This window comes from Nothoprocta perdicaria, unplaced genomic scaffold (assembly GCF_003342845.1).
Source record: "Nothoprocta perdicaria isolate Ctin4 unplaced genomic scaffold, notPer1 scaffold_5, whole genome shotgun sequence".
Classification (NCBI taxonomy): domain Eukaryota; kingdom Metazoa; phylum Chordata; class Aves; order Tinamiformes; family Tinamidae; genus Nothoprocta; species Nothoprocta perdicaria.
In genome coordinates, this window is record NW_020455754.1 from 9,127,602 (window position 1) to 9,146,840 (window position 19,239).

General features: G+C 37.0%; 1 protein-coding gene across 2 annotated transcripts in view; it reads right to left on the minus strand.

Annotated features, from left to right (window-relative positions):
* Window positions 1-1,174: 1,174 nt before the first annotated feature.
* Window positions 1,175-19,239, minus strand: part of CNOT6 (CCR4-NOT transcription complex subunit 6) — a 29,056-nt gene continuing 10,991 nt past the window's right edge. For both annotated transcript variants that reach the window (XM_026047426.1, XM_026047424.1), the window contains exons 2-12: window positions 17,892-18,005; window positions 14,969-15,155; window positions 12,269-12,354; window positions 11,234-11,338; window positions 11,074-11,142; window positions 9,949-10,106; window positions 9,309-9,463; window positions 8,246-8,400; window positions 7,039-7,269; window positions 5,590-5,792; window positions 1,175-4,952 (exon numbers count right to left, since the gene is read on the minus strand). In XM_026047426.1, coding sequence (XP_025903211.1) covers window positions 4,740-4,952; window positions 5,590-5,792; window positions 7,039-7,269; window positions 8,246-8,400; window positions 9,309-9,463; window positions 9,949-10,106; window positions 11,074-11,142; window positions 11,234-11,338; window positions 12,269-12,354; window positions 14,969-15,155; window positions 17,892-18,003 — 1,674 coding nt within the window. In that variant the 5' untranslated portion in view covers window positions 18,004-18,005 and the 3' untranslated portion in view covers window positions 1,175-4,739. The remainder of the gene's footprint in view (window positions 4,953-5,589; window positions 5,793-7,038; window positions 7,270-8,245; window positions 8,401-9,308; window positions 9,464-9,948; window positions 10,107-11,073; window positions 11,143-11,233; window positions 11,339-12,268; window positions 12,355-14,968; window positions 15,156-17,891; window positions 18,006-19,239) is intronic.

Here is a 19,239-nt window from a genome sequence, read left to right on the forward strand (position 1 = left end):
AAGATAGCAAATTTTAAAAACCACATGCAAACTAAATGTGCTGGTCCATGTGGTATTCATTAAAATGCAAAACTAGATCAGTTATTTCAAAAGAAAAAGAGTGTCAGTATATTGCAAACTCGTTCTGAAAAGGCACAGAAGAGGCAGGAAGGTTTGGCTTCCTTTTATGCCTCAATCCCTTGCACAGCAAGGATACTCAAGTATTTGATGTTTTCTGTTTTTGGCAATGAGAATATTATATAAGATGAAAATCTCGAATGCTATGCATACACTAATACAGAGTAAAAAAGCTTAATTTGTAATGTCATATTTTTCCTAAGAAGGGTTAGCTGAATCTTATTCCTAAAAATAAATAAAAATAATTTAAAAAGGCAAGATATCTTCATTTTGTTCCCCCCTCCCCTATAGTAAATTAATGGAAGAGGAATCTTCAAAGAAAACTATTCCCATCCCCTGCCCTTGCCAGACCCCACATGTCCTTTGGGCTCTGCAGACTGGGGATGAGGGAAAAAGGAAGGAGAGGGAAGCAGCCAAAACCTGACGGTCATGTGTGGAGTAACTCACTGTGCTCATTTACAAAAGCCAGAAGTTTGAGAAACACAAAGCTCAGGAGTCCAGGTCTTTAGTTCAGCAACAGGGAGGGTTGGATTTGGGCTTTCCTCAAATTCTGGGCACACTACTAGACCTTGCTCGGTTCTGCAATCCAAACTCGAGTGATTCAGGTATTTTTCTCAACTGCAGATCCAGAAAATGACAGAGTTCAGGATTACCTGGCACGGCAAAGTTTCTTACATACTTCCATTTTCCCTTAGCATGCGCCATCCACTTCTTGGAGTTGCTCTTCTCTACGAGCAACCTGAGAAGAGCTTTAGAAGGAGTTAAAATATGAATTAGACTTCAAGAAGGTTTGAAACAGATATTGGATTTATTGGTCAGCTATGAGTAGGAAAATACATTGGTAAAGAAAAAGAAGACCCTGTATATAAATATAATACTAACTAGTTAAAATTTGACCAAGAAGAAAATTCCACTGAAGAGAACAGTAAAAGCCCTTGTTTACCATCAGACCATATTCAATTTCCCATTTATCTTATTGAAGAGCTGCCTATAGACAATTGCAACATTCTTTGAGCTTAGTGCAGATAATGTGCTGGTTTTTGTTACATGAATGGTAAACAAGAGTTAGTCCAGTGCATTACACATTATACAGAAGTACTGTGAATAAAGACTAAGATATTCTATTTTAGACACTACTTAAACATACCAAGACACTTAAGTGTTACAAATTTATGCAACCAAAAGAATAGCAGTTACACACTAAAAAAAAAAAAAAAAAAGAAAGAAAATACTGTGTCCGGCTGGATGAAAAAGGCTTGCTACTTAAGCAGTTAACTGAAATTTTAAGTTTTACGGTGTAATTAGTTTCTGACAATAATGTTGTAATTATTTTGCCTTTAGTATAGGTTTTATTGTGTGGCTGAAAAGCAAACCAGAAGCTATTTTCTAAATCAGCACACTAAAACTTGAGATTTGCCTAAAGTTTTATCAAAGGTTCATAGGGACAATATTCCAAGCTAAGTCAGTTCTGTCAAAACACTTGCCAGATTGACCTTTTTTGAAGCTGCTAAAAAGACAAAATAATTACAAAACACACTGCCTTGTATTTTTCCCCCCTACTTGTGTTATGTTAAAAGTAGCAACTTGTGTATTAACATTTGTACTCTAATCAATTCTTTTACTTGACGGTATATTTCAATTTACATTTTGATATCCAGAATTTCTTGTTAATGTAAATAAAGCCAAACAAGAGATGACCGACTGCACTTGAAGTGGAAAATAGCCTGGTCTAACCTAACTAAAACCTTCCAACCTCACTGATTTTCTGTGACTTTTGCTGTATGTGCTTTTATAACAAGAACACTGAAGGTACATTATGGCAACACCCCAAACCACCTCAAATAAAAATATGGAAAAATAATCCTTTTATGTTAAAGACTCTATAAAGCAAACACTTCGATTTTGTGAAGACATGGTTTATTGCCTTATTCTATATTATAGCTGGAAATGGAGACTTTTGAGTTAGACTTGTTTGACACAAGAATCTTTCAGAGAGTATTTGACAAAGTTTTATCTCAGCTCTGTTTTGGCAGATCTCGTCTTTCCCTATATTTGAAGTATTTCTCCTTCCTTCAGCCCCAGAGTCCTGGCTCCAGTCTAGTTCAAACCCAGTGAAGTCAAAGGAGTGTTTTCAATGCACTCAGTGGGTTTCTAGTCAGGACCCAACAGCCTCATATTAAAGCCGGAGGAAACAGTAATTTAAAATGGACCCTTAGACTGTAACCTAACTAAACAAGAACAGTTGTGTCTCCCAAAGCACAAACGGGCCATATTTTAATATGCTGTCATAAATTCAAATATATTTAAGACTAAGAAATACAGGAGAAGATATTGGATAAAGCTCAAACCTTTAGAATCTAACAAGTGCACTCAAGCTCCAGCATCTATTAAAGTAAATTATCCCCCTCTAAGAAATACAAAATGAGTAAGTGCTTCCCTTCCCCTTCTGTAAAGCTTTCTGGACTCCTTACACAATCCAGATAATCGGAAAAGAAAAATAGTTTGCACAGTTTGACAAGCTAGATTGGCTCATCATCACTGGAAATTGTCATGATGTACATTACCAAGACATCATTAAGGAAACATGAGTAAAACACCTTTTATTCACACTTTACAAAAAACAAAAGAAAAAACAAACAAAAAAAATAACACTACGCATTAAGTCTACTACAGCAATACTACCAGCATTTCAATGTACTGATTATAAACTGGACATGTTTGGTGTTTTCACAACTAAAACCAAAACAAAATAACCCCAAGAAATCAGGTCCCAGACAAGGATTCAAGATCAAGATTTCTCCTGTTGAAAATTAAAATATATATCTTACATATCCGATCTGTTTGTCAGTTTTATTTTTAGCTTAAAACAGACCAGCTTGAGCACATTTACGTGCCGACTACTTTTTCATAAAATTTTGAATCATTATTACCAATCCATTCTCTTATATATAAAAAAATTTCACAATATTTAGAAAGTTTTTCTTAATGCTCAGTGTCCTTTTGCTTCTCTGCCTGCAGCCGAAACAAAAGCTGTTTTAAGACCAAGCTCTATCTCAATTCTTTACATTGATTATTGAAATTGCATTAGTTTCAGGAGACCAATTCTCCCCTTTGGATAGGAATACACAAGTTACATTTGTAAGCTGTTAAGTACTTGGCTTCATGACACAAATGGCACTGAGGGTACACTATAACTTTCTTGCTTGACACTTTAAAAATAAGACTTGGTCACTTTAAAAATGATCTGAAGAATTGTCTGTGGGACCTGTATTGAAAAATGCATTTATTTTACACTGCTTCATCAATAGAAAAATGCAGGGTTGTTTTTTTCTTCAAGGAATGATACTTTCTGAAACTGAGGAACACACTTAAACTAAAGAGAATTCACATGATAGTAATTCTTAGTGGGAAAAACAGCACTGTGCAATGACACCGAAAGAAGCAGTGCGTGGGTATTAGAAGCTAGAAACTGTGTACCCCAAACCTGAACATGTTCAAAAAGTGTGATATTCAATGCTTCACAAAGGAAAAAAGGATGCCACAGCTTATACAAAAGTATCTTCATAAAATTTTCACAAGTGTTAACATTATTTAAAAAAATAAAAGAGGATGCACAGGATCTCTCTGCATGCACAGGCAGTGCTAGTTGAGAACAAATTTAAGCAGGCACAGCGGAGATAGGACAAGTATTTAAAACAGAAATGAAGAAGCTATACACAAGTATCCCTAATTTTACGTCCAAAATTAGAGATGAAAATAGTATCTGAGTGTATAAACATCAGCAATAACTTTCAATCCATGCAGGTCTACTTATATTCACTGCTTAGCTTATCTGCTCTGCGAGAACCCTATGCTTGACTTTAACTGGAAAAAGATAGGATGTATTTAGTTACCTTTGTAAGATTGCTTACTAGGATTGTAACCGATTTGGATTTAAAAAGCGATGTTCTCAGTTGAACATAAGAAGTAGTACAAAAGGGCTAACAAAACCCTAACAGTGCAAATCGTTAGCAGAGAAAACCTGTGACAACCTCTTTTATAAGCTGGCCTTTATAACACATGAAAACAGATAAAAATTTAGCCTTAGTTTACAATACAATCATTTTCCAAATCTGATTTTTTTTTTTTAAGTACAAAATCTCATAAATCAGTTTTTCTGTTGTTCATATACAATCAATAAAGGCTAAATTCAAATTCTATATTTTACAAACAAGTCTGAAAAAGGAGGGAGTGAAGTACGGAAGAATGTTCTCCGGATGTTCCTACTGGCCTCAAAAAAGTAGTGCTACAGATAACTGTGCAAAGAGAATATACTGTATATAACAATTCCGTATTTCAAGGCATGAAAATGTCACGTTGGATAGAAGGAACAGGAAGTTTAATTGTAACATATTAAAGAAAGGCGCAAATGCACCAATCACTGTCTATCAGTATACAAATATATTGGGCTCAGAATTGTGTCTGTTGATAGCACCTGGCTTTTACTATGTCTTTAGCAAATAATTAGATTTAAGATTAAGATCATTAAGAAAAGAATCCCTGTTGGCCATACCTCACTCCTCTATATTCAGATTTTACAATTGTACAAGTTAGATTGAGGTTGCCCTCCAAAATGTACTTGACTACCTCCTGCCAGGGAGATGGATTCCATTTACAGGAGGCAGGAAAGGCAGCAAAAGCTCCAGTTGTGCAAAAAGTGAGAAGTGGTCAGAAGGGATGAGTGGATGTGGACAACCACTTATATTGTTCTCTATTAACCAATGATGATCCAAAGGTCCAAGAATACCAAGTATGTTTAGCTGAGGTTTAGAGTAGAAGATGTAGTCTATAATACCCTGAAAAAAAAAGAGGAAATAAACACTGATTATGAGTATACAATTCTTTATCCATATTATCTGTGAAACAACAGGTATGCTCAACATGAGAAATAACTTTAATGCTACCATCCCTTCTCCAGGACAAAAGGATTTAGGAGACTTGTACTTCCCATCCCAAGGGTTGTCAATATAGATTTGGAAAACAAAACCCTGTACCACTTCTGTCCTGCTTTGGCAGGGTGCAACTTCAAACCTCCTGCCAAGATTCAACTCACATTTCTCTAATCTTGAAAAACAAGTATCTTCTGTCTTCCCTAGGCAAGGAAGCACCAATAGCTTTCCAGAAGTAACATGGATTACAATTCCCTTAGAGCTTAGTTAACACTGTCCTACTTCCTTTAGCTTGCAGTCTTCCTATTTACAAGGAGTAACAACACCCCAAATCTTTCGAGTCTAGTACAAGATACAAAAGATTGAAGCTTGACTCCTAGGAAAATAAATCAAGCTTTAGATATTCCTATTTGCTACGTTTAAAATACAAATTACTATTATCTACCCGAAGAGATCAACTTCTTTAGCACTTCAGTACAGCAAATCATTTTAGCTCTAGCTTTAAGTGGGGAAAACTTTTTCAAAATAATGGCCAACTCTTTACCTTGAAGTCAAATGTATAATTGGTATAAGGCATTAGGCCATTCTCATAGGCACTCTTCAACTTGAAGCCATGTGTAATTCTCCCATTTGTTGTTCCATTTTTTCCATTACAGCTGAAGTTGGTAAGACTTTCATTGTATCTCAGTTCCTTAAAATCTTTGTGGTTTGTTTCCACTCCGCCAGTGCTCAAGTACTCAACAACACCTGATAGGAGAGAAGTGAACACACAAGATGGTACTAAAACATTTGGCAAGTAACTGTGTTTGCTTTAAGTTATGTATGCAATCTTGTGCTTTACAAGGACAAAACCTTAACAGATACACAACATTCAGCAGTAATTCTTAAACACTCCAAGACAGTACAGATGAATGTAAAAAAATGCCACCTAGACTAAAAAGACCTTTTTGAATTAAAAAACCACCCAGACACTTAGTTGGGTACAAGCTCTTGAGTGGGAAGGGGATAAAATAATCAGAAATAAAATTCTTTAGATGCTTGGTAGCAGCTTCCTTTGTCTCATCTCCATGTCCAAGTCCTGGGTTTCAAAATTCCTATGTTACAAACTTGCAAGAAAGTCAAGTTCTGTAACAATACTTCACATAAGGTTAGTGTCAAAGAGACCATAAAGCCAAGTTCACAGACTTATGACTTGGAAAACCACAGTCATGTCTCAATTTCAGAACAATTTTGCTATGGATTCTGAAAGTAAAGTTGCTACAAAGATAAAAATCATTAAAAATCATTAAAAACATTTGCTTTCTCAGCATCACAGTGAATCAGATTTCCAGCAGTACTAAGAAAAACCACTCCAATCAAATCCCACAAACAGTAAGGGCTGACCAGAACAGGTCAAAAAACGTAGGGACAGATGGGAAACATTATTATATCGACAAAGTAATGATAGGATAAAAAGACAGTTCTGTTTCAGTTCTGTACTTAAGGACTCAAAAAGTGGCTTGTGCAATCTGTTCTTTTCTATCACTTATAAAACTCAAAGGAAGTCCTACATTAGGAAAGCACTCTGAAGAATCCCTTTCTGAGAGCATGTAACATGTATCAAATTTTATGAGCCCTAGAATATCTTAAGCTACAGAAAATGATTGCAACTTGAGAAGAACTCATATTTTCACATTTAAAAATAAAAACAAAAGCCACCACGTATCAGTAACATTAGTACTTCCAGGTATTTTGGAAGGTATTTTCTTCCTTTCCATTCCTTCACAGGCAAATAACAAACAAGATTCCTGCAAAACAAGTTAAATCTATAGATATAGCTTAGATATATAGATAAGGTCACTCATGAAAGAAGCTCTTCTACTTTCTTAGTACCTTTAAAGGTTATTACAACAAATCATTATGCTTTATGTTGAAAGAACCCTTTAAAAGAAACCTTACAATTTAAATTATTACACACTTTAAACATCATAAATAAAATAAACAGAACTCTTACCAGAGTCTGGCAGAGAATTGAGATCTGCACACAGTACAAGTGGAATGCTCCCAAGTTCTCCCGAAACACCAGGTTTGAGACTACGAGAAGCTTTATCAATAATGTTCTTGACCTCAGACAGGAACATCATAGTCTGAACCAGCTTCACATCAGAATAATCTGGGTCCCAATGCATATGTGCATTAGCTACAAGAACTAGCTGCTTTTCCATCCCAAGATGTGGCTTTCCAGCTAAAATGCAAAATTCATTTACATGGTCAACAACAGAGAACACTCATGTTTTATACTGTTGAATTTTGAACAAGATGTTTCAGTGGAGAACAAATACCCACTTGATTAGAGAAGCTTAAGCTAAATGATGCACAGGATGTTTTACATGAAGATGGCATATAATTCCTAATACAATGTCCATATAATGTCTAGCAAGCATTTTAATTGATATTAAAAAAGATGCTGAAGGAGCAACGTTTCACCCTGAAAATCATTAAGAAGCAAGATCAGCCCGACACAAGTAACACCTATGTATTTAAGAATACCATTAATTACCGTAAATACTTGATAAATGAAACAAACTGCCTATTTTAATAAATTACAACCATTCTCCACAAGTTATTTGTGATGGTAAATAAACCCTGCCCATATCCTCTTAGGAAACAAGTACCCTCTCTTGCTAAAAGAGCTTTTAAAAGGCTTGCTTGTTAGAATCTGAATTAATAAAGTCTTACTTGGATAAGCACAACAAAGGTTGAATAGGAGCCCAGTGAGGTACTTATAAAGCCAACTTACATTTCTTAAACTAATAGTGACAAGGCAGAACAAGCAGGCTTTATAAGCAAGGTGGTTAAGAAAATAAAGTCATGAAGATATGATTCCAAAGCATGAAACCAATACTCACTGATTCTCCCATACCTGTGCATACCTCCAAGCAGAGTAAGCCAACCTGTTTCTTCCCTCTCCCCCAAAACTGTTGCTCTTTGTATTTTTTTTAAACAAAAATGTACAAGTGGAAAAATTAAAAAAAAGTCCTCATTTTAATAATATGACTTTTTCCAAATTCTCTTTGGATATAAAATTCCTTTAGCATACCATGTCCAAAGTTATATTCACCTGTAGAATCTAGCTGGCTTACTGCAACAAAAATCCATCTTGTTTTTTTTCAATTAAGGGATACAGAAAACCTCCTCAAATTGAACGAGGTGGTACTTACATGACATTTCTATCAATTCCTTCCGCAGTTCTAGTAAAACAGCAACTCCAATGTTATCTTTTGTCATAACTCTGTTGAGCATAGCTTCTGAACCTTCTGAGTTTGCCATAGCTAGTTGATTGAACTCAACAGTATGTTTTTGAACCAAAGTAAATCTGGAAGAGAAACATCATACAGCTTCATTAAGAGACAGATGCCAAAGGACATGTTACAGATAATTCCCCTCCTAATTAAAGTTCAAATACATTTACAATGTTAAAAAAAATCAAGGGGGTCATATAATTTCATAAAAGTCTTGATCTGAAAGGGTATAATTTTGCTAGCACTTTCCAAATATTTTATGTTAAGCTGATTTCAATTAACAGATTTTCTTTAATAAAAGAAAATGGAGACTATAGAAAATGAATCCTTGTTTCTAATATTGCACCACATTCCAGCTGAAACTTGCAAGTTCAATAGAGTGACTAAATCATGCGTTTCTAAGCCCAAACGTATCAAACTGGGCACCTGCATTTACTTGTGGACACAGAGGCTAGGAAGCAAGCGGAAGGGAAATTATTGCCCTCACACACAGCAAGAATACACAGACAATACGAGAAAATAGTAAGTGTTGCAACCCTTAAGTGAGGTACAATGATCAGAAGCGTTCAGTGATTTTAAGCGTCTTTGCTTTGGCTTCTTTAGAAGGCTAATTATCAAAAAGAAACATCATCTCAGGTCTCATTTCAGCATTCCTTTCCTTATTTCCCCCCCCCCCCCCCCATTATTGACATACAGTAACATGTTTAACTAATTAAAAGTACATCTTGGTGAACTCCCAACCTGTTTTGCTGCAGAAGATCTATATTTAGACAAAAACTCAGGGTAGAATTCCCTATTGCTAGTCAGACAGAGAATAATTACTATTGTACAGACTATTCTTAGACAGGAATGCTCTATTAGAAGCTGAATGACTACCAAAAAGGGTGACTAATGCCAAGTTGTCCAGGCTGCAGACTGACACAAGAAATTGTGGGGAAGAGAACAAGACACAATAGTAGCCTTCATAAAATACAGCACTTACTTTTCTGTTTTGAAAAATATTGCACAACCATCAACATGTTTCCTTTCCTGTTCCGACATTGTCCTAGCTCTAGATTTTGGACTGAAGAATCCATTATAGCCACGTTCTTTCAGTTCTACCAGGAAAAAACTGTAGTACTGTTCGGTTTCAACCTCCTATAAAGTTGTAAGACAGCACAGACCATGAATGTACTATTACCAAAACACAGAAGACTGATATTAGCCTCTTCAGAGGCATAAATCATTTTCCAACTAGATTTAGAGAAAACATAAGAATACCGAGAATGCAAATGAGTAATACTCCTATTTTAAGAAGGAAACAGAAATGAATTTCTATAATCCCCAGAGTTATGATCATCTTGAGCCTTTTATTGCAAAATGTGTCAATTATACCCCCACGTACACATACACACACAAAGACTCCCCCACATACATTTCTTTGATCAGCAGCTGCTGATTCACATTCCAACTGAGTGGGCTGAAAAGCATTCTTTTGATGTCAAGCAACAAATAATGTTCTAAACACCACTTCTTTTCCTGGTTTCTTTTCAGCTGGTTTTGAAAACAGACTACTTACTGTAAACACATTTAATACAGAGAAGCCAGCACACAGAAATACAAAACAGAAATATATCTTTTACCTGAAGGCTTATGATGTCAGCATTGCAGCTCAGGATTTCCTGCATAATGGCTTTTTTTCTGTATTCCCAGTTCAGTGCCCAAGATGGACAATAGCCATACAGCTGCCGGGTAGCATATTTATCACAAAGTACGTTGTAACACATGACAGAGAACAAGGCTGCAGAACAACAATTGGACATTTACACTTTATTTTAAGCAAAAGCACCATTTTTTTCATTTCCAGTTATTTTATTAATTCTCATGACTTCAACCAAAACACAGCACCTGCACTTGGGCTAAAAAAAGCAATTAGTCCTCCTAGAATGACAAGACACCCTCCAAGTTTGGATTTACAGCAACCTTATGCTAACATCAATTACAGGAGAGAAAGAAATGAAGGAAGAGTGAGCTCTTTTAATGCTTGGTACAGTAAATAGCAGGCAAGAATCCTTTAAGTGACATATTTCTGTGAAAAGCGAAACAAGATGAGTCTACTGTACATTTAAATTTGTCAACGACATTAAGGTTTGCAAATTCTTTAAATAGCTTATTTAAAACCTATTCAATTATTACCACCATGAACGGTAGCAAATCTACCACCAGGGTTAGGATACCTTTGCAGAGGACACTATGCAGGCTAAATGGAACCTGAACATTACTACCACAAAAAGCTGAGAATTTAAGTGTAAGGATAACAAACAATTCAGAACACAAGGGGACACAACAAGACAGTATGAAGCCATTTGCAGTGCTATAAAGAGACATTTTTCTTGGAAGTTTATTGGGAGCTCTCCCGAGAGAACAGGGAAGACACTTTAAGATTTTGCAAACTGAGGGAGTAATCCCAGGTCAACAGGGTACTAAAACCCAGCATTTTGAGAGCAAACAGAAGACAGAAAATGACAAGTCGCGTAGTATTTTCCAAGTGAGAACATGCAAAATTTGCTTTGAACAACAGCAGAACAGTTTAAAAATGACATACTTGAAAATGGCAAGAGAGGAAAGTACCTATTCGAAGCAAATTTCTCATTAAAAATAGGAGAAAGAAAATATATATGTCAGTCTTGAAGTACAGGGCATTGCTATTATTGAGAAATAAGAGTTGGGGTTGTCAGACAAATAAAAGCTATTAAGCGTTAAAGTACCTGTTGGTCTTGTTCGGTCTGGTTCTTGCAACATAATCCAAGACCTTGGAGGTGGTTGTTCTGTTGAAACTATTGGAATAATTTAAAAAAAAAGAGACAGAAATGATAATCACATTTATTTTAGGCAGCAGAAGCAACCATTTTAAGAATGATCACTTACTTCTTTTTGCAGTACCTGCCAAATTATCAAGCAAATAGTTCAGTAGCCTTCGCGTGCCATCCGGTTCCTGATAGAGGTTCAGAATATCCTGCGTAAGTGGATTTCCTGCAAATACGTTTACAGAAATATCAGAACTAGTATGAATGTACACATCTGAGTTTAGAGTCAGCATCTCTGAGACAAGGTATTAGGACTGCAGACTACTTATGGGTTTCGAATCACACGTCTTCAATTCCTCAAAACCTTACACGTGTGAATAGCTCTAGTGAACTTAATGCAACCTCTCAGAGAACTAATGCAGGGGAGACTGCAGTCAAGTTGGATATACCAGCAGCAAAGATCTGGCATAGCAGGATGTGCTACCTCACGTGCAGGCACAGAGCTGAGGAGGCAAAAGGCACAAAAACCTCTGTGTGCTTTGCTCAGTGTTAATGTCCACTAGCAGTTTGTGTGTGGCTTATACCAGAATCTACTATCGGGTAAACGTAAGAGGAGATTCAAAGAGTTTTCAGACAATATAATGCACCAGTTAAGAAAAAGGGAAGAAAAAAATATTTGAAACTTAACCTTGTTGAGAGGTATAGGATCCCCAGTGCTCCTGGGCATGGAGGCCTTCCAAGCCAAAACAGAATTAATTGTTTCTAGGGCTAGAACCCACACAGTACTGAGGGAAAAACTGGGAAATCAATTTTAAATTGCTACTTGAACACATAACATTCCATTTTGGGGGGAGTACAGTACCAGGAGCTGCATATTATTTCTTACTTGAACACTGTATCCAGAGCCAATGCAAGCAACAAAAAGCCTCCTGCAACACCCCAGAAAGAGAGGCAAACCTCTTCTCAGACCAAGAATGTTTCCCAAGGAGTTCCTGCTCTTTAAGCAATCACTAGATGACAATATTTATACAACTGGAGTAAGTAGATACATCTGGGACTGCTATTCCGTAACACTGTACGAGTCTGCAGTCTACAAGTATGACAGCTCCTGAGTGATATCATCAAACATAGCACGGAAAGAAAAAGTAAGTAATACCTTTCAGCCCCAAAGTCTGCAACTGGAACAGTTTTCCCAGCTCAAAAGGTAAAACTCGTAACAGGTTGTTATTTAAATGTAGTTCCCTGTAGACAGAGTAAGAATCATATAAGGCTGAAAACAGAGCAAGGTTTGTCTTCAGCAGCCTCTAGTACAAGAAATTTAACTAAATGTACTAGCAAACCACAATAGTGAAAAACTGGAAGACTAAAGAATCAGCAAGAGTTTGGGAAATCTTGCTGTACTCACACACACACACACTCACAGAAAATACATGTTAAGTTGAAGAGGAAAGTAGCTACTTGGCAAGTTCATCTTAAATAGTCAGAAATTTTGTAAACATTAACAATAATTAAAGCATTTAATAACTACTAGTGATGAAGCAGTAACACTCCTGACATAGCAGACCACGAAACAGTTTTGCTATGATTAAAGGCCAAATAAAGGAAAATCATGTCTTAGAAAACAAATAAGCAAAAAACTCCAGGACCACAGAAGTAATTTAATAGAGGTAGGAGATTACCAGGTTAGTGTGCAGCTGAAATACTTCTTGATTAAGATATCTTGTGAACACTGGTTTACACTGCAAACCAGTCCAGAAAGACTGCATGCGTCTTAAAAGAATTCTTTTTTCAGTTAAATTTCTTTCCTTTGTCACATACAGCAACTCAGAGGTAATTCTGATCTGCTGTGTTATAAGTTTTCAAGCACAGAAAGGTTGAACTGTGCCTCTGGTTAAAAACAGGAATCTTCAGCTTTTTGTTTGTATAGTTTTGCTGTTAAGACAGAATTCATGCTTTTTAACTTACAAAAATAAAACAGACAGGAAGAGAATATGTACTCTGAAATTCTGGTATCTCAATGAAGTAGGCAGAAAAAAATGTACTGCTGACATCTAAAAATTAAAGTAGGTAGCAATTAATACATATATATTTAGTATTAAATTCTTCTATAATTTTTCTTGACTTTCACCCCAGTGAAAAGCAATGATGGTTCAGCTGCAATTACTGAGGACAGAGAGCGTGCAGTGGATTAATGCACTAGCTTTTCACATTTAGAGATCAGGATTCAAATGCTAGGTTTACGTCACAAATAGAAAACTACCTTAATCCTTGACTTTTGCTACACATTTCACATTCAAAGATACGGCACGTTCTACCTAGAAGAGGCTAAAGATCTGGATGTGCTGAAACTTCAGTCATGGCCAAAATTAAATAGGAAATGCACTGGGAAAAATGGCATAGTATATTTTGACAATATGGATGGCTACAGAGAGTTCAACTAACTCAGTGTCATGAATATTGAGTTTACAGCACTGCTTTAGAATAAAAGGAAAGGAATGATGGAAAGAAAAGGATGTTGATGAAGTATAAAGATGAATTTGAGAATATTCCAGTAAATTTTGGATTGCCAACTCAGAATATCTGAAAAACGGAGGGGAAAAAAAGAGAGCTATTACTAGGAATTGCTTTAAAATGATAGTCACATTTTTTTTTCCACATACACTTTTACAGCTGAAAACAAACATACAAACACACTACAAAGAGCCATGAGGTTCACACTGATTAAAAGATTTTAGACTTTAACTGCTTTGCAATTTATTGTGCTTTTAATACTAATTTTAACCAGCTAGCTTAATACTCCCTAAGTTGGACTCTTCTCAAAGAGAAAGAAAACACATTGGCTAATATTCCACCATTAACTTGCTTTGGTGGCCATTTCATTAAAACTGTACTGGCAGTTCACTTCCCTGCATTTTTTTCCCCTCCCACCATCCCCTCTAATTAAATTTTACTTAGATTTAGACTTGGTATTTTCTGGATTTGACAAAGTTGACCAAAAATGTCTTCAAAATTAAAAGCAATGAAGTCAATTACTGGTAAATGTCTAATAAACCTAAAATAACGCTCTTCCTTTGGGTCAAGGGCAAAGGAATGTTGCCTGTAAATATTTACTCTTACATAAATCATTTATATGTTTACATAACATTGTTCTGCAAACAGAGTGAAACGCTGCAGCCCTAATTATAATCTAAATAAGCATGAATAGTCATGCTTCTCTTCCAAAAGAAGGTAATCCATGCTAGCTTTGCATTATCTTGACACTGTAAAACTAAGAAAACGGTGCCCTTAAAACACAGGAGTCTTTGTCTCCAGTTCACAGGAATAGAATTGCATGATAGCAGAGGTGGAAGTAGATAACGTTAGAAAGACTGCAGTTGTTATGAAACCAACGGAAAAAAAACTCATATTAAGAAAAATACTAAAGATGAATAAATAGGAAAACAAGTAGTAGTTAGTATGACTGTGTTTAATGGGATCTTTTCGCTATCTTAGTAAGATTTAAAAGCAGTTTGTATGTGTTAATATTTCTTAAGAACTCCACGTAAAGATGAGTTAAAACAGCTTGCGAAGAGATGCCTAAGAGCTGAAAATTGATTTGGAAAGACAAAGAATTGGTGGCAGAGCACTTCTAGAAATCATTCTGTACCATCATACATGGAAATGGGAGACAAGACAGACAGCACTGCAGGGCAGCAGGCAGAAGTGAGGAGAAGAAAGATTCATTACGTTTTATTTTATTAACTCAAATATCATCATTTTGTGATTGTGTGTGTGACAAAACTCACACCTTACAAAACTTAAAGTTCAATCTGGCTCTACAAAGACCCTAAGTAAACAGGATTTAACACCTACATACCTGAGTGACACCATGTTTCCGAGCTCTGCTGGTAAACTGCGGATTTTATTAGAGGAAAGGTCCAGATATACCAGATTGTGAAGCTTGGCAATGTCTGAAGGAATACGGGACAAGGAATTGTCACTGAGATGCAAAGCTGTCAAGTGGGTCAGCGTCCACAATGACGAACTTAAGCTTCTCACTTTCCCTGCAGAAGGCAAATACAAAAGAAAATACAACATTTAAACCAGGTACAGCAATAGTTACAACATTTTATAAGCTCTTTTTCTTGTTATTTTTGTTGGTAGAAATTTCATTCCATTCTACGTATCTGAGAAATTTGGCAATACAACTATGAACATGAAGTGTTGCCAGGATCACTGAGATTTTTCTTCCTCATCCATGCTGATATTTCAGAAAATTCTCTCTCAAGGTTCTATACAAAAGCAACAGGTATATTCACTTACTGACCACAGTTTCAGGTGTAAGAAACAGTTTTTTCAACTACAATTTAGGTTTGGCATCTAAGATGCTTCTTTAATTTGTGTAACACCCCTCAAATCAAGAATCTTTATTCTACATCATTAATCTATCCAAGAACAGACAGTAGTACCAGATTTGGGGTGACTAAAATGCTGGGTTCAGAACCTAGATTTCCATCTGACATATACCTAAAAGCTGAAAGGCTTTTCTTCATAATAAAGTAACTCATTGTTTATCGCCTGGAGAAAGCTACACTGAGGTCAACTGACTTTTCTTCCTGCCTGCCAGTTAACCTTACCAAAATTTTACCTTTAATATATTATGTCTAATTTTGAAGGGAACATGGGGTAAGGAATTATTTCTATTTCAGCTGAATCTTTAAGACAGGAATAACAACACTGCTGAAAATGTACAAACAATTTAAAAAAAATTAACAAGTGTTTTTAAAAGGGATAAATAAGGCTCAATTAATAAAGCATCGGAGGATTTTGACAGAAGTAATTAACACATTTATGGCTTTCTGCAGCAGACTTTTTCAAGGGAAAAAAAACTGTGAGCATTAATTGCAAAAAGCATGGTTGCATTTTGCAAGGTAAATTACTATAGTTCCTAAGGGACTCATTCTACTGTAATGCTCATTCAGAAATCTCTTATTTTCTGCAAGAGTTCCTTATATTTTTATTTTTAAAATGAGTTAACACCTCCCCCACCATAATGGAAAAAGGTGACCGTGATCAGACAAAGCTCTGGAGCTGAGAGCAGTGACAATCTACATCCTGATCCGTCCTCTTTGCCACCTGCAGCTCACCCAGCTGGAATGGGTCTCCAGCAGGATTAAGAGGCAGAAAGGAAAGAGCTCTCCCTTAATGCATTTCCTGTGCCTAGGCAGCAGATGTCCACGTGGATATCCAAGCCTAAGTTAAAGCTTCTTGAAGCTGCATTTAACTGTGTTTCTGCAACCTCGAGCAGGGAATGCTGTTCACATGTAAAGGCACGTGGCATTCTCAGCAAGACCCAGATTCAATGACCTGGAGGGGAAGAATCTTCACAATCCAACGAGCTCCATTTGTGCTCCCCCTTCCACATGTTTCTCTACTACACAGTCATTTAGAAGCAGCACAGACATTTTTTCGCAGCCCTTCAAAGCAGTTCTATATTTAAGCAAAACTTCAGCCTAAATTTACACCAACGCAAAACACCTTTTTATCCCCGTTAAGATATCTGTGTAAGTTTCTGTGATGCAAGCACAATTGATGTAGCAAAATTAGTTACACTACAAATCAAGAACTACTAGTCTCTAGTTGGAAAAAGAAAGCCTTAGTTGATTTTGATTATGAACTGATTTTCAAGAACAGATCCAAACTCAAGTAGCATCTCAGGTTTCATTGTTCGTTGATTTTTTTTTGCAATCCTTAAAAATAAAACAAGAATGCTTTAAGAGCAAATATTCACAGCCACTCTTAAACCAAAAACCTCCTGCTTCAACAGAAACTACACTGCCATGCACTAGCATAATATGTTGTTATATTACTTTAAGAGCAGCCTGTGCCTATATAGTAATCTTTCAAAGGAGGGGGAGGGGAGGAATCTTTGCAGCTCTAAACATACATGACAGATTGCCAAAAATATTTGGATATACTGGCATCACACAATACAGATGGGCAGCTTTCATGGTTGTGCCAAGTCACAAATTCTCCTCCTGCATTTGTAGACTTATTTTCCTTCCCCATGCTGTCTTTACCTCCACCCTTCATCTCTTTGAGGAAGTAGATGCTAAATCCACACTCTCACCTACCCCATCCTCTTAAAACACAAGAGTTGCTCTTTACCCAGAGCTCACATCCATGTCCTCATCTTCTCCAAATTTTCCAAAAACTACGGTTTCCATATGCACCTCCCCTACCTCTCCTATGCTCATCCGAACCCAACCTATTCCCTTCAAAGACCAAAGGTCCAGCTGTGGCTCCCTGTTCACGTGCAGGCTCACCTCAAAGGAGTCAACTTAGGCACCTATAACCTTGCAGTAACTACACTTAGTATTCTAGCGTTAACTCAACATACAATCAGGGTAGGAAGATCTTTAATACGTGTCATAGAAATGGACTCTGGGGCACCAGAATTGCTTTTCTGAACACCGCCACCTGAAACAACCAACCCTTCTGAAATGCAGCAGCCATGCCCTATCAAGTACCAGCATCACAGACTGGTTTGGGGATATAAAACAATAATTCTTCTGCCACAAATACAGCAGAAATTCAAAAAGTCAGCCTACAATTTCTTCTTCTATCTCCCACCATTGTGCTGGGCACCAGTTTGCCAGACAGAAGTTACAGAGAATTACACTGAATGAGTAACAGCCTCTGCCCTCACATTCCTTGCATTTCTTATTGAAGTGCTGTGATTGTGCAGGTCACCCTTGGCTTAGATGATAATAACTCCAGATGATGCCCCAGCTTCTTACCACTTATTTCCAACTCCGCCCAGTGCGATTTCTTCCCATTGGCTGCTTCCTCCGAGGACATAATTGTGTACATCCTCCGCGGATCAGGCGGATCGTACTTCTCCTTGGGCATTCCTGGGGGGACCAAGAGAAAGAAAAGGTCATTATATCTATGAGATATCCCTGGGTGTAAAGAGTAACTGCCATTTAACTGTTAAATCTGGCATTGGCTATTTGCACCAAGTGCTTTCCAAACATCAAACCAAGACAACCTTTCTACATCCACAAACTTCACAAAGCAAGAAAGAGTGCTTGGAACAGGCTGCCCAGGGAGGTTGTGGAGTCTCCTACTCTGGAGGTCTTCAAAACCCGCCTGGATGCCACCCTGTGCCACATGCTGTAGGTGTGCCTGCTTGAGCAGGAAGGTTGGACTAGATGATCTGTAGAGGTCCCTTCCAACCTTAAATATTCTGTGAATCTGTGCTATAAAAATAACAGATTCCTGATGCTTAGAATGACAGATTACAGCTGAACTTGCCCACGTTGAATTAAATCTGCTTGTAAACCAATATAAGCCCTCTGTCCTGCCATCTTTCATGGCTGCATCACTGTATCTTCCTAAAATATCTTAATCCAGCAATCTACAGTCTCCTTTGCTATTGACTTCTAGAAATAAAAGCACTAGCAACTGTTCCAAAACATAAACCAAATTTTGGATTTCCCATTTTCCCAACATGCAAGAAGGCTGTTTAGCATAAAATGCATTTTTTGAATTCTTTAATACATCTTTAAAACTGATGAACACCAACAAAAGACTCTCCTTCATATAAACCCCAAGGAAAACACTTAATGTTAATCTTGTCTATCATTTCCAGCTTTACTGCAGCTCTCAGCTCCTCACAGAATCCAGCATCCAAAAAAAGCAGCAAGATTGCATAAAGATCAGCTCAAGTTTACAAAATAATCACTTTTCCATCCGAATCTCTCCTGCTTTTTTGGAAACACTGCATCTGAGACAGACATTCCTCTCATTCTTGGCAGGTGTTTAACACTGCAGTGTTAACTCCACTGCTCTCTCTTCCCTGTCGTTCCTGCTAACTTTACCAGAAACATCTCCACCTCTCTCACCACATTTTACTACATTCAGCAGTGAACTCAGGGAGGAGTGACAAAAATTCCCCCTGGAAAAGGAAACCTCCTTCCAGCACTCCTAGGCACTGACATACTTGCACTGTCTCACTGCAAAGAGGAGGGAGGAAAAAAAAGCCATTCCTGCCTCAACACCAGACCCCTGCACTGTAACCCTCCTTGTACCACTTTTCCTCCACATCCCAGGAGAAATACACTTGCATTTCAGTTTAAATGAAAA